Source organism: Bos indicus x Bos taurus, chromosome 2 (genome assembly GCF_003369695.1).
Source record: "Bos indicus x Bos taurus breed Angus x Brahman F1 hybrid chromosome 2, Bos_hybrid_MaternalHap_v2.0, whole genome shotgun sequence".
In the NCBI taxonomy this organism is placed as follows: domain Eukaryota; kingdom Metazoa; phylum Chordata; class Mammalia; order Artiodactyla; family Bovidae; genus Bos; species Bos indicus x Bos taurus.
The window spans coordinates 70,654,971-70,670,077 of NC_040077.1; the positions used below are offsets into that span (position 1 = coordinate 70,654,971).

Here is a 15,107-nt window from a genome sequence, read left to right on the forward strand (position 1 = left end):
AGACAACAAAAGAGATTATTTTAAGGAGAGGATGAGCAATCCATTGGTGATAACATGAGAGTAGTTTTGCTTGAACCATGGGGATGGACATTCCACTGGAGTGGATTTAAAGAGCACAGAAGGAGAGAAATTACCAACAGTGGCTATCAACAACAATTTTAAGGAAGTTTTCCACAAAGGAGGGTAAAAAATTGGGTAGTAGGTTGAAGGAAGTGTACCAAGATTAAGTGTTTCAAAATGGAGAGCTAACAATATGTGTGTTCAGCAGTTGGTAATAATCCAATGGAAATTGTATTATTGATGCTGTGAAGGAGAGAGAAGGACTGCTGCTGGGAAAATACTCAGAAGTAGGTAAGAGGTGGTGGAATTCAGTGAACAGGTTGAAAGAGTGGTTCTTGACAGGAGCTTGAACAGTTCATCTAGGTCATAAGAAAGCAGGTGGATGGCATCTTGGCTGAGATGGTAGTAATGGTGGGAATTCAGAGTTTCACTTCTGGTTGCTTGAATTTTCATAATAAGGAAGAGGGCAAGATCATCAGCTCAGAGTGAAGACAGGACATCGAGTGACAATGAATTGGTTGTTTGGCAGAGAGACTTGAATAAAGACCTATACGCTATTGCCAGATGGGTGGTCACAATGAGACCACCAGCATAATCACATCATTTACTCCAGTTAAATTCAGTTGCCCAGAGAGTTGGATCCAACCTGTGCTATGTTTTTTGGCAAGTGAGTACAATGAAGCAAAACAGGAGCAACAGTTGAGGATGTGTGTCAGGGACTGATTAAAATGACTGACCATAAGTTTAAACAAGAGAAAGGACAAGAAGTGGGGGGTGGACAGTGGAAAAGTGGCAGAATAACAGATCAGAGTCCTGGAGGCAAAGGATTGTTGGGAGGAAGAACTGAAAAGACTGGAGGTGTGCCAGAGAGTAGAATGGAGGAATGATTATGAAGGATTTACTATTAGTAAAAATGACAAGGTAGGGTATGACCTGATAGCATGTGACGAGTGGTGGGTGAAGAACCAGACCATCAGAGACTGCTTTCTTTTCTTACCAGTGCAGGGCTTGGGTTGGAATTAGCACTCAATGAACATCTGTTTAATGAATGGGGAATGACTGACAACCAACTCTAGGCAATTCTGATTGATTTCCTATCTTTTCTGTTTCATCCCCATTGTTCTCAGTCCAGAATTGCTCAGGCAATATTGTTGTAGATCAGTGAGAATTAGCACAGGTGACCCTTGGCACAAAGCCTGCACAGTTTCTAATAGTGGCTCTCTCTCTCTTTTTTTAAGTGCACATTTAACACTTTCTTGTGCAGAGGCTTCCAGGATCTAGAGTTGTTCTATGCTCACCTGACCATGCATATCCTCCAACTCTCAAAAGTCTCTCTGGGAAAGGAATAATATTGCTTATTTATTCTTCAGTATAAGTAATCCCCCAAAAAACAAATACATTTAAATTAGGGTAATACAAGTTTGGGGTTTCCCTGATGGCTCGGTGGTAAAGAATCCACCTGCCAGTGCAGGAGACATTGGTTCCATCCCTGGGTGGGAAAGATCCCCTGGAGGAAGGAATGGCAACCCACTCCAGTATTCTTGCCTGGGAAATCCCATGGACAGAGGAGTCTGGCAGCTACAGCCCATGGTGGTCACAAAAATTCAGTCAGGACTTAGTGATTAAACAACAACAGAAAAAGTTTTGGCTCCTGTGAAAACATTATATGTGTCAGGAAGGCAGAGGGTGATGTCTGTGGTCAGGAGAACTTTAAAGAAAAAAAAATCAGACCAGAAACTCACAGCTGCCTCTCTTGCTTTTGCCCTGGGTGTGCCCTGAATGGGAGTGCTGGTTCAGTGGGAAAGTTGCACCACAGACCAGTCTGCTTCCCTTTTCTTCCCTCTGTTCTAGAACACAGGCTGCAGTCCTGATGCAGCAATCCCAAAATGTGTGTGAGCATCCCTTCACAGGGAAGAGAAGATGTGGGTGGCTCAGCAAGGTCTCACACACACTTCACCTCATCTACACCCTCCAATGTTCCCCAAAGGACAAACTTCTACAAGTTGGGCCAGGGTCCAGCAGTAATAATTTTGTCACCTTTTTTTCTTTAACTTCTGTTTTAATTAACTTTATTGAAGTATAATTTACATACTATATATATATATATTTCAAATGTAAAATTTGGTGAGTTTTGTAACAAACACCCAATCAAGACACAGAACACTGCCATCAACTCAGAAATTTCCCTGGTGCTCCTGATCAGTCAATTCTCCCCTACCTCTACCTCCAGGAAACCATGGTTCTGTTTTTCTTCTTTCTTTTTTTTTTTAGTGTTGTTTTTAAATTGTCAACTACAAATTGCCACTTGCCTGTCAACTACAAATTGGCACTTACCAAGAGCATTTGTGAGCAACTGAACTACCACAACAAGGGCATTTGCCACCTGCCTGCTCTGCTGCAGCTGCTGACCTTCAACACTCCCTGAAGGGAATTCAGAGTGGAGAGCGAGGCACTCTGTGCTCCAGGGAAACTGGTGGAACAGGTCTTTAGATAGTTAGGTATTTTCAGGAACTGTTTTCATGATCCCAATCCTTGCATCTCTTCATATCTAGGAAAGCACTAAATCTCCTCATGGTCACATCATGTCCTCGTAACTAAGAGAAAACCTTTTGTAAAGTAAGTGCTTGATTACACTGAACTCTCCCTTCACCAAAATCTTATATATTGACCTTTCCCCACTGCCTCTTTGGAGCAGTGTCTCAGTTATCGGAGTGCTGTCTCCCAGGCTGCAGTCCTCACTCTGCCCAACCTTAACGCATCACTCACAAATGTTGTGCATCTTTTTAGTCAACAGTACTTTTATTTATTTATTTTTGGCTGTGCTGGGTCTTCATTGCTGTGTGGACTTTCTCTAGTTGCAGCAAGCAGGGGCTACTCTCTTGTTGCAGTGTGCAGGCTTCTCATTGCAGTAGCTTCTCCTACTACTGGAAAATGGGCTCTGGGGTGTACAGGCTTCAGTGCAACATGGGCTCTAGGGCGTACAGGCTTCAGTAGTTGCAGTGCATGGACTTAGTTGCTCCATGGTATGTGGAATCTTCCCAAACTAAGGATAAAACCCATGTCTTCTGTATTGGCAGATGGATTCTTCACCAATGAGCCACCAAGGAAGCCTGATGGTTCTGTTTTCTGACACAATAGATGAGTATGACTTGTTCTGGACACTTACATGAATGAAGTCATACAATGTCCTATTGGGGTCTATCTTATTTCACTCAACATAATGGCTTTTAAGATTCATTTATGTTGGTGCCTCTTTATCTTTATTGCTATAGCGCATTGAATGGATATACCAAAATTTATTTACCTGTTAATCTAATGATGCTTATTTGTATTGTTGAGATTTTTTAACTTTTAAAATGAATTCATAAGAATTATACTTCATTAAGTACCATTAGTGATATTATTAAGTAAGTGCTGAGCTAGTCATGGGGGACACTGACCATCACTGTCATGCATGACTAGCAAGAAAAATAAGGTCAATAGATAGAAATGTTTAATATTTGTCTCCTTTCTATTTTCTTGAGCCCAGGTCCCTCTTTCTATCATCTCCACTGGTGAGCTTAAGAAGATAGCAGAACAATGGTTCAAACTGTCAGTGAGGTGTGACAGGGACTCAAAGAGCATCCTGGAGACCTGGCTTGTCTGTTAGCTGAGAAGTTTTGTTTGTTTGTTTTGAATACTTTGGTTTGTGCGGGTGGATTTTACATCATGTGTTATCATGGTTGCCCCAGTTTTAAGCTGGAATGGGGTTACTCAGGAGTTCTTGATGATCTGCCAGGTGGCCCAATGACTGTAGTGGTTAGGGAGCCACTAGTTCAGAGGGTCAAGCTCTGCAGAGGGTACCATGAGTTGGGGTCATGCTTTCCTGGGACTCAAACACCATAACCCCTGTGTAAGAAAGGCAATTTGGAGAACATCAAACCTTGATAGAACTACGTGAGAACCCCTCTGAAAACATGTTTGAATTCTCCAGTGCAATTATATGCACTCTGCATGAAAAGGAAAGCCAAACCCTGCATTTCTTGAACAGCATGGTCCTCCTCAAATGCAAGTCAATCACTTCATCTGGTGCTCAAGGGAAGTAACAGCCAGATCTGTGTTTCGGAGGTAAAAATGTCTGAGTGGGACTTAGGAAGAAACTGTACAAGATTCTCCAAATCGTGTCTTTTGCACTTTATGGAAGACTTAAGGGATTTTTAAGGGTAACATCCACAATCCAGAAGTTTCACACTATGTACCAGCTTGGTATAAGATGCTATTCCACTGAAAGCCCTTTGTTTACAAACACTTAGACTTCTATTATTTAGTTTGATCCTCAAACTCACACTATGGAAAAACAGGGAAACTGTTGGTATCCAATTTTGCAAATGAAGATACTGAAACAGAGTAAGGAGCAGTGCTGGGTTCTGGTTGAATGGGTGACCAGAGTCATTGCACAAAGCAGCATGGGATCCTGTGGTCTATTTAAAATGTTGACTTTGTTTTCATGATGAAACTTTTGCATTAATTTTGATTTTTAAGGATTGTGTTAAAATATTACTTACCTTGGTTACTGAATATTTTCCACCCCAAGCTAGTGCCTGGTTTGCTTTATCTGGCCCTGCTAAGCAGATAGACTAGCTTGAATCTTATGAAGTATCCATTTATCTGGTATCAAATGGGATTAATATCAGTAATTTCCTATGGTTCAACCTCATGGGTCCTCCTAGGATGGAGTCCTGAGGGCTCACATGGGTCTCTGTGCTGCCTGTGACTGCTTTATTATTCTGCACAGCAGTCCTCAGCCTGGCTGTGCATTAGAACCAACCATGAGGCTTCTGATTAAAACCAGGATCTCAGGCTGGAGTAGGAGAAGAGCACCAAGTATTTTCAAAAGCTCATCTGGTATGAGTTTCTGGATTAGAACCCTTGGATTAAACTAGATTTAAACCAAACTGTAAAGGCAAGATGTCCTGGATTTGAATTCAGGTGCTATCACTTTCTAACCACAAAATCTGAGGCAAGTTACAAGTTATTGTGAGTGCTGAGTCATGTATATGTATCCAGCACAGTGCCTGACACCTGATACATCTTGGATAACAGGTAATGCTTCTATGAGCTATTACATTGTGCTGAGGTTCAGGGAAGCTAAGCCAATCACCTGAGGTCACACAACAAGTATGTGAAAGAGTTTGGGTCCCAGGTCTGTCTGACCCCAGAGTTGGAGCTAGTTGACTATACTTGATATCCACTAAATGTTCCCACTAAAGAGGACTACACTCCGTAATTAACACAAGCATTTTCCAAAGAGTCCATTCTGCACCCCTACGAGTGAGGACTGCCCTTGGCCAGAGCTGAGATAACCAGGCAGAGAGGGGAGGCACTGCAGCCCAAGTAATGGGTTCCTTTCGCCAGGAGATTTCCTGCCCATGGAGGAAGCCCTTATAGCCCCTGGCCTCTTGAACAGTCCACTACCAAACTTGTGACTGGAGCTGCCAGCTGCCTTCATTTCCTCACTGCCAATTCTCTCTTTTAACCTTTCCTGTCCTGGATTCTGCTTCTAAGTCTCAGCCCAAACCAGTGACCTCTTGAATGTTGAAATTGTGAGCAAGTGGGGACCTCTACCTTGAAGGGCACTGTCAGTAACTCCTTTTCCTGAGTTTGCTTTTTGCTATGCCACTGGCTGAAGAACGAGACTTAGTCTAGTTGAGCTTTATCTCCTGCCACATCACAGCTCATGCCCCCAGTATTCCAGTGGTCCATGATTCCTCTGCCTCCAAGTGTCCTGCTGCTGTGATACTATGCTTGCCATTTTTTCCCACCTGCAAGGCCATCACCTTATTCTCCTCTATAGTTAACCCCCAGTCACCCCTTCAAACCCAGATCCAATGGACAAGCTCTTTGTGGCATTCCCAGGCCTGCCTTCTCTGCCTCCAGGTCACACCTGTCCTCCTAGGGGCTCCAATCACCAACATCAATTTTCTAGAATTCAGTTGTATCCAAAACCATTCTGCATACTGGACTGATATCCCTTAAGGCAAAGGCTATTATTACCTTCATCTCCCTGAACCCAGTGGGTTCACAATGTCTCTAGTGATAATAGCAGTAGCACAATGTTAGTGTTCATTGCCCATCAGATGCCACCCTGGCCACCTTACACCATTTAAGTCATTTAATGCACACACAAATTATTACCACCTTCCTTAATTTACGAACAAGAAAAGTGAGATCTTCAAAGCTGGCATGACTTTCCCATGGTCACACAACCACTTGCAGGAAGTGAAATTGGAACTCAGGCATTTAAGCTTTCAGGGTCCATGTGTTAACTACTGTGCTATATAACCTCCCTGGTAGAGAGTACCTGGTGTAGGGAACAGAGCAAAGGGGTTTCTCTTAAGGGGCTCAGATCTTATTGGGACCAGACAAAGCACACGCTTTCACACACAGAGAGAACATGGAAAAGCAATGAGAGGAAACATAATTAAATGCTAAAACATATGGGGTAGAGCAGTGTTTCTTCAACTTGAATGTGTACATACATTACCTGGGGACCTTGTTAAACTATAGATTTGGATTCAGTCTCTATGGGGTGGGACCTGAGACTCTGCCTTTATAACAGTTCCCAAGTGATGCCAACGATACTGGTCCATGGCCCACACTTTGTGTAGCAAGGATGAGCTCAAAGGATTGAAATAGGTCAGAGGAGTCAGGTTTCACTGTGGGTTGGAGAGGTCCCATGACAATAAGCTGGGTCTGGGATGAAGGCAGGGTCTGGACAGGCAGAGGAGATGGGGGTCATTGGTTTTGCTTTTGAGGGACTGAGAACAAGTGATTTCAGGGACCTGTGATTTGTGCCCCAACTCCCCATACCCGTTAACAAGCAGTTGCACTAGGCAGGAACTCCGTGTGTGAATAGCCCATTTTTGAGAAATGCCTAATCCTGACCATGTCAGGAAACATTTTGCAAATTCAGAAATCAGAGTCAAAGGAAGTCCTGTGTGCTCTACAAGTAGAAGCAGTAGTCAAAAGGGAACAATCTCTCCCCAAGTGGTTCCTCTTGGGGAGAGCATTTCTGCTGGCTCCAGAACTTTGGCCATCTATAAACCTTAGCAATGGAAAATGAGGAAATTCTCAAGGAGAAAGAGCTCTCGGCTAGCACTGAAGACGGAACGGCTCTCGACCAAACCATGTTGTCTAGGATGGAGACATTCGAAGTTAATGGTAAAGTACTACTCCCCAATAATGACATTGCCTGTGATGTCTTTCTCTTGGCAACATAGGAATAGACAAGTCCATTGAAAGTCTAGGTTTGCACCTTAGAGATTCAATGATGCATTTCTGGAATGCTTCCACTGGAAATTTGTATAACGCTAGTAATAGTGTCTTTAGCATACAGTTGGGTTTTCTTTTTTTTAGTTTCACAGCTCGTTTAAATTGTATTTAAATATTTTTCCCTTTCATTAATACTAATGCTTTTTATATGTCCCTCCTTTTTACTAATGTCTCATTGACACACAGATTATGTCTGTGATGTTTGTAATAAAAGGAAAATGCAAAACAAGAGGGATGAAAAAGTTTTACAAAACTGAGGCTAAGTGTCATATTTATTTAATACAATTCTGTTAAAATTCTTTAAGATAGCTTCTGTGAATACTCATGTGTTGCTCAGGGAACACATTCTCTACTTGTGGGCTTCCTCAGTGGCTCAGTGGTAAAGAATCCGCCTGTAATGCAGGCGACTCGGGTTTGATCCCTGGGTCAGGAAGATACCCTGGAGAAGGAAATGGAAACCCACTTCAGTATTCTTGCCTGGGAAATTCCATGGACAGAGGAGCCTAGTGGGCCACAGTCGCAAAATGATGTAGCCTAGAGCTACAGCCCTAGTGGGCTACATGGGGTCACAAAAGAGTCAGACACGATTTAGCAACTAAACAACAAAGAGTACGTTATAGTGGCATAACTAGTCTGTCTTAAACGCAGAGTTTACAATTCAGTCAACTCTGTTGTTTTATTTTCTCCCTCAATGTTACACAGGTGATATATTTTTAAAAATCTCCTAGAACTCATAACATTGAAAGTCACCAATGAGTGCTTCCCACAGGGGATCTCTGATTTCCTATTTCAGAATATCCTCTTGGAATTGTCTTCCAAGTCAATTAGTCATTCCCACTCTCCATCTTTTCTGGAAGTTGTATGTGTAGGAACAACTGCAGTTCTGTCCCCTGGCTTAACTGTCCCTCTTGTCCAGGGACTGTTGTGCAAGTCAGTGGCTGGAAGGATAGGGTGACAAAGATGAAGGGTCTGGTGCTCTGCCTTTAGGTGCTCAAGTGGGGTAACAATAAAGGCTGAATTACAAACGATTTTAATAATCATTGGCTATTCAGAACTTTGGAGAAGGCAGCGTTATGGACATGTAACTTTTTAAGATACTGAAAATGTTCAAGCAAAGTCAAGTGATCAAACAGACTCAGTACCTACTATCTGCTGAGCTCTGTACTCAGCTCCAAAATGATAGACAAGAATCAACCCAGTCTCTGGCCTCATGTAGGATGGAGGATATAGTACATGACTACATGGATGGAGGATGGCAGAGTGAGCCTATCCATAACTCATTGCTATACAATTTGTCACCAACTGTCACTGAGATTTGCACAGGACTTTATGGACAGATCTAATCTGGTGCGGGGCCCTGGAGGGCAGAGCTGAGATCTCTTCTAAAGTTTAATGGATAAAGAGGATCCATTAGAGAAAGTAAATGGAAGCTGGGACAGGGGTAGGGCACCACATGCTTGTGATACTTTCACAAGGAATATTCAGAAAAAAACAAACAGCTCCGTATTGTTTGGTTCAAAATTGGGTGGAGAAACTCAGTGGGGGCTGAGATTAGGACCAATTAAACCTGACCTTGTCCTGAAAGCATCTACTGAAAAAAAAATGCACAATGTGAGAGTGGTGAGTTAATTTTTTTTCAATTGGGGGATAATTGCTTTATAATGTATTGGTCTCTGCTGTACAACAATGTGAATCAGCCATTGTTGTTGTTTAGTCATTATGCTGTGTTCCACTCTTTTGCAACCCCATGAGCATCTGTGGGATTTTCCATGTAAGAATACTGGAGTGGGTTGACAGTTCCTTCTCCAGGGATTTTCCCAACCAGGAATTGAATCCACAACTCCCGTCACATCTCCTTCATTGCAGGTGGGTTCTTTCCTGCTGAGCCATCTTAGTTCATAAGTATATCCCCTCCCTTTAGAGCCTCTCTCCCACCCTCATCCCAACCCTCTAGGTTGTCACAGAGCACTAGGTTGAGTTTCCCGTGTTATACAGCAACTTTCCACTAGCTATCTATTTTACACATGGTAATGTATATTTGGGGCTTCCCTGGTGGCTCAAATAATAAATAATCTGTCTGCAATGTGGGAGACTAGGGTTCAGTCCCTGGGTCAGGAAGATCCCCTGGAGAAGGGAAAGGTTACCCACTCCAGTATTCTTGCCTGGAGAATTCCATGGACAGAGGATTCTAGTGGGCTATATAGTCTATGAGGTCACAAAGAGTTAGACACAACTGAGCTACTAACACAACAACAACAAATGTATATATTTCAATGCTGTTTGGGACAAAATAAGGTCAATAGCCCCGGAGATAGCATTTCAAATAGCTCTGAGAAAATGCTCCAAAGAGGCAAAGGGGAAGGTCAGAGCTTTATATGATTTTAGTGAAGGGGGTACTTGCAGTCAAGTACATATTTTGGCAGAGGCTTGCTCCCAATCACAAAGAGCAGATGTCACTGTTAATGATTTTAGTGCTTTTTCAGATGTGAGGAAAGAATTGGGCTCATAAAATCTAATCCTATAAATATCTATCTGAAGACCTATTCTACCATTTTTCCCAGAGTACAAGAATGCCTCATTCTTGACCTCCACACTGAACTCCTTTCAGAGGGTGTTGAAAACAGCTTCAGAGGCTCATTATTTAATCCTTGTAGAGGTAGATGGCAGATGCCAATTTGTAGGTGGCAAGGGCAATGGGGAGCTTTGTAGAGACTGAAGTTGGCTGAGAGGCAGTGATTTGCACTTCAGTTACTTATCCTCACAGATGGGGGACGAGTTGGAAAGAGTAACCCTGGGGACAGAGAGGAGCTTGGCAGCCAGAGATGATGAGAGACAGTGGGTGTGTGGAAGGAAAAGAGAGGATGCTCTGGAAAAACAGAAGTCAGATCAGTAAGACTAGAGTAGGGGAGTCACGGCAAGTGAGGATGATGCATAAGTCAAAGGTGAATCCTAGATTTCTGACTGGGGTTATAGATACCATGATGTAAAAATCTAACCACAATCACCCCTGTTTGGAGAGAACATTTTCCTAAATGCATCCACAAGTTCCTATCTCCTCATACAAAGAACATGGAATGCATGGAAATTTCTAGATGAATACCATTATGGATAATGTTCACTGTGAGATTATGTAACACCGGTACCCCCTCAGGGCTTACTGAGACTAAAAAAAAACTATTTGCTTCAGCACTAAGTGGCTCCAGCCTCATCTATCTGTCTATCCTCATTTATCTGTCTGTCCATCTATCTATCTATCCATCATCTATCTGTCTACTTATCTCTCTGTCAACTTAAGATTGCTTAAGTTATCTGAAGAGGCTCCGCAGACTGCAGACTCTGGCTGCCCTTAAGACAATGAAACTCCAGGTCTTCCTTTATGAACAAATATCAGTTCCTCTTCCCTTCAACAATGGAGCATTTGAGCCCAAATTACAGAATACACACTAGCCTCTGTGGTCCATATCTTTCTGGAATGTACTTCTTTCACTTTCTTGAAAATATGAGCATTTCTCTGGCTCACATCTTACTGTCATTCTCCTTACAGGATGGGTCTGATATCTGAATTTCTGTTACCAGATCAGCATCCTCTTGCTGGTTTCTGTGGAATGTAATCTAGCCCTCTCATGCAAAGCCCTCAATTATTTTACGTCTTGTATCTTTCATCATGATATTTATTCCCACAAATTTCCATCTGAAGAACATCCTTCTTGACAGAGAAGACCAGAAAAAATACAAATAGAGAAGTTATGGGGGGGGGGGGACGCATTGTTTGTTTTAATTAAATAGAGCATTGGCCCCAGCACTGGACCTAGCTGTCCCTTCTTCCTGCTCTGAAGTTAATTTTAAATATTCTGCTAACATGAAACTAAAAGACGCTTACTCCTTGGAAGGAAAGTTATGACCAACCTAAATAGTATATTGAAAAGCAGAGATATTACTTTGCCAACAAAGGTCCGTCTAGTCAAGGCTATGGTTTTTCCAGTGGTCATGTATGGATGTGAGAGTTGGACTGTGAAGAAAGCTGAGCTCCAAAGAATTGATGCTTTTGAACTGTGGTGTTGAAGAAGACTCTTGAGAGTCCCTTGGACTGCAAGGAGATCCAACCAGTCCATCCTAAAGGAGACCAGCCCTGGGTGTTCATTGGAAGGACTGATGCTGAGGCTGAAACTCCAATACTTTGGCCACCTCATGCGAAGAGTTGACTCATTGAAAAAGACCCTAATGCTGGGAGGGATCGGGGGCAGGAGGAGAAGGGGACGACAGAGGATGAGATGGCTGGATGGCATCACCGGTTCAATGGACATGAGTTTGAGTGAACTCCAGGAGTTGGTGATGGACAGGGAGGCCTGGCGTGCTGTCATTCACGGGGTCGCAAAGAGTCGGACACGACTGAGCGACTGAACTGAACTGAACTGAACAGACTTTAGCTTTGGAGTCTATGCAGGGTCAGCCTTGCTGAAAGGACTACTTTCATTTCACATTGTTGCTCTGACTTTTGTGTTTTGTCATGTCCTTATTTCTCAACATTTTTTAAAAATCTGACTACCCAGAGGTGTTTTTCCACTTTTTATTGTGAAATATTTGTAATTTCACAGAAAGTTGCAAATAATGTACAGGGAAGTCTTTGTGACCTTCACCCATTTTCTTCAGTGGTAACATCTTACATAACTCCAGTACAATATGACAACCAGGGAACTGATATTCATACAATCCACAGAGCGTATGTAGGTTTCTTTAGTTTTACATGCACTCATTTGTGTGTGTGAATGTAGTTCTCTACAGTTTTATCAGATGTGTATACCTGCGTAACCACTACCAAAATCAAGATATAGAACAATTTCATCACCACAGAATCTCCTTCATGGTATATTTCAGAGACACACATGCCTTCTCTCCTGTCCAACAATCACTATCCCCAGCAACCACTAATCAGCTCCTCCTCTTTATAGTTTTTCTATTTAAAGAAAGTTACATGAACTACAAGTATGTAACTTTTTAAAGATCGGCTTTTTTTCCCTTTGAGATCCATCCAAGTTGTTGTATGTATCAATAGTTGGTTCTATTATTACTGAGTTTTACTGAGTATTATTTTGTGATATGACTGGACCACAATTGGTTTAACCATTCATCCACTGAAAGACTTTTGGGTTGTTTCCAGTTTTGGGCCATTACAAATAAAGCTGCTATGCTTATTTATGGAAAAGTTTTTGTGCAAGCACAGATTTTCATTTCTCTGGGAAAAATGCCAAAAAGTGCAATTAATTGCTGGATTCTAGGTATGTTTAGTATTATAAAAAGCAGTCGATCTGTTTTTCAAGTGTGGATGTTCCATTTTACATTCCCATCAGCAGTGTACAACTGATTCACTGTCTCTGCATCCTTGCCAGCAATTGGTGTTATCACTATTTTTACTTTAGCCATTTTGATAAGCATGTGATAGTAATACTTTACTGTAATTTTAATTTGTATTTTCCTAGTAGCTAATGATGTTGAGTGAAATAGTTGGCTTAAAGCTCAACATTCAGAAAACTAAGATCAAGGTATCTGGTCCCATCACTTCATGGGAAATAGATGGCGAAGCAGTGGAATCAGTGTCAGACTTTATTTTTCTGGGCTCCAAAATCACTACAGATGGTGATTGCAGCCATGAAATTAAAAGACGCTTACTCCTTGGAAGGAAAGTTATGACCAACCTAGATAGCATATTCAAAAGCAGAGACATTACTTTGCCAACAAAGGTCGGTCTAGTCAAGGCTATGGTTTTTCCAGTGGTCATGTATGAATGTGAGAATTGGACTGTGAAGAAATCTGAGCACCGAAGAATTGATGTTTTTGAACTGTGGTGTTGGAGAAGACTCTTGAGAGTCCCTTGGACTGCAAGGAGATCCAACCAGTCCATCCTAAAGGAGACCAGCCCTGGGTGTTCATTGGAAGGACTGATGCTGAGGCTGAAACTCCAATACTTTGGCCACCTCATGCGAAGAGTTGACTCATTGGAAAAGACCCTGATGCTGGGAGGGATTGGGGGCAAGAGGAGAAGGGGACGACAGAGGATGAGATGGCTGGATGGCATCACTGGCTCAATGTACATGAGTTTGAGTAATGGACAAGGAGGCTTGACATGCTGCAATTCATGGGGTCACAAAGAGTTGGACATGACTGAGCAACTGAACTGAACTGAACTGAATGATGTTGAATATCCTTTTATGTGTTCGTTTGTCACTTATATACCCTCCTCAGTGAAATGTCTCTTTGTGTCTTTTGCCAATATTTTAATAGGATTTTTATTTTTTACTAAGCTAAACTAAAGCTAAACTTTTTGAGAATTCTTTGTATACTCAAAATATACATCCTTTGCTGGATATGCAGTTTGCAAATATTCTTTCTCAGTCTGTAATTTGTCATTTCATCCACTTAACAAAGTCTTTAATTAAATACTTTAAACTAAGTATTTAATTCTATTGGGGTCCAATTTATTGACATTTCCTTTTATGGATTGTGCTTTTGGTGTCAAGTCTGAGAACTTTTTACCTATCACTGGGTCCTAAAGATTTCTCCTATGTGTAATTCCAAAGCTTTGATAGTTTTATAATGTAATATCATGGTTCATTTTGAGCTGATGTGAAGTTTAGGTCAAGGTTTGTTTATTTTGCCTATGGATGTCCAACTGCTTCAATACCATCTGCTGGTATTGAAGCAATCAGTACTATCCTTCCTCAGGTAAATTACTTTTGCACCTTTGTCAAAAATCAGTTGGGCACACTTGAAGGAAATGGCAACCCACTCCATTATCCTTGCCTGGAAAATCTTATGGACAGAGGAGCCTGGTGGGCTGCAGTCGATGGGGTCGCAAAGAGTGGTACACGACTGAGCAACTAACACTTACACTTACTTACTTGTATGAGTCTATTTCTGTGTTCTTCATTCTGTCCATTAATCTACATGTCTATCCCTGCACCAATACCACACTGTCTTGATACTGTAGATTTATTGTAACTCTAAACATAATGTTATTTCTCACATTTTATTCTTCTTTTTCAAGATGATTTTAACTATTCTGGGGCTTGTGCCTTTCCATGTAAATTTTGGGGTAAATTTATACCGTCAAAAACCTTGCTGGATTTTGTAAGAATTATATTATACCTCTCAGTTCAGTTCAGTCACTCAGTCGTGTCCAACTCTTTGAAACCCCATGAGTTGCAGCACGCCAGGCCTCCCTGTCCATCTAGATAGTTCAAAAACTGACATCTTTACATCTTTATGTTGTTTTACAATCCAGGAACTTGGTATGTTCCCACATTTCTTTGGGTCTTTGTTGCTTTTTTTTAAATGAAAATTTTGTAACTTTCAGGCATACTGATCTTGTGTACATTTTGTTAAATTTATATCAAAGTATTTCATTTTCTTTAGACCAATTATAAATGTGTGTTTTAAATTTTGATTTCCACTTGTTTGTCAGTTGTATATAGAAAAAGGGAGTGAGAACACATATCCTTGCCTTGTTCCCAGTCTAAGGAGGAAAGTTTTCTGTCTAACCATTAATAGTGATATAAGCAGGGGGCCTCCCCTGGCAGTCCAGTGTATAGACTTAGCCTTGCAATGCAGGGGGTGTGGGTTCAATCCCTAGTTGGGGAATGGAGATCCTACATGCTTCTCCAGTAAAAAACCAAAACATAAAACAGAAGTAATATTGTAACAAATTCAATGAAGACTTTTAAAAAATGGTCTACATCAAA

At 41.6% G+C, this 15,107-nt stretch overlaps 1 protein-coding gene across 1 annotated transcript in view; it reads left to right on the forward strand.

The window, feature by feature from the left end:
- The first annotated feature begins 7,063 nt into the window (after positions 1 to 7,063).
- Positions 7,064 to 15,107, forward strand: part of MARCO (macrophage receptor with collagenous structure) — a 33,380-nt gene continuing 25,336 nt past the window's right edge. The window contains exon 1 of the mRNA XM_027562277.1: positions 7,064 to 7,260. Within this exon, the coding sequence (XP_027418078.1) occupies positions 7,152 to 7,260 (109 nt within the window). The 5' untranslated portion in view covers positions 7,064 to 7,151. The remainder of the gene's footprint in view (positions 7,261 to 15,107) is intronic.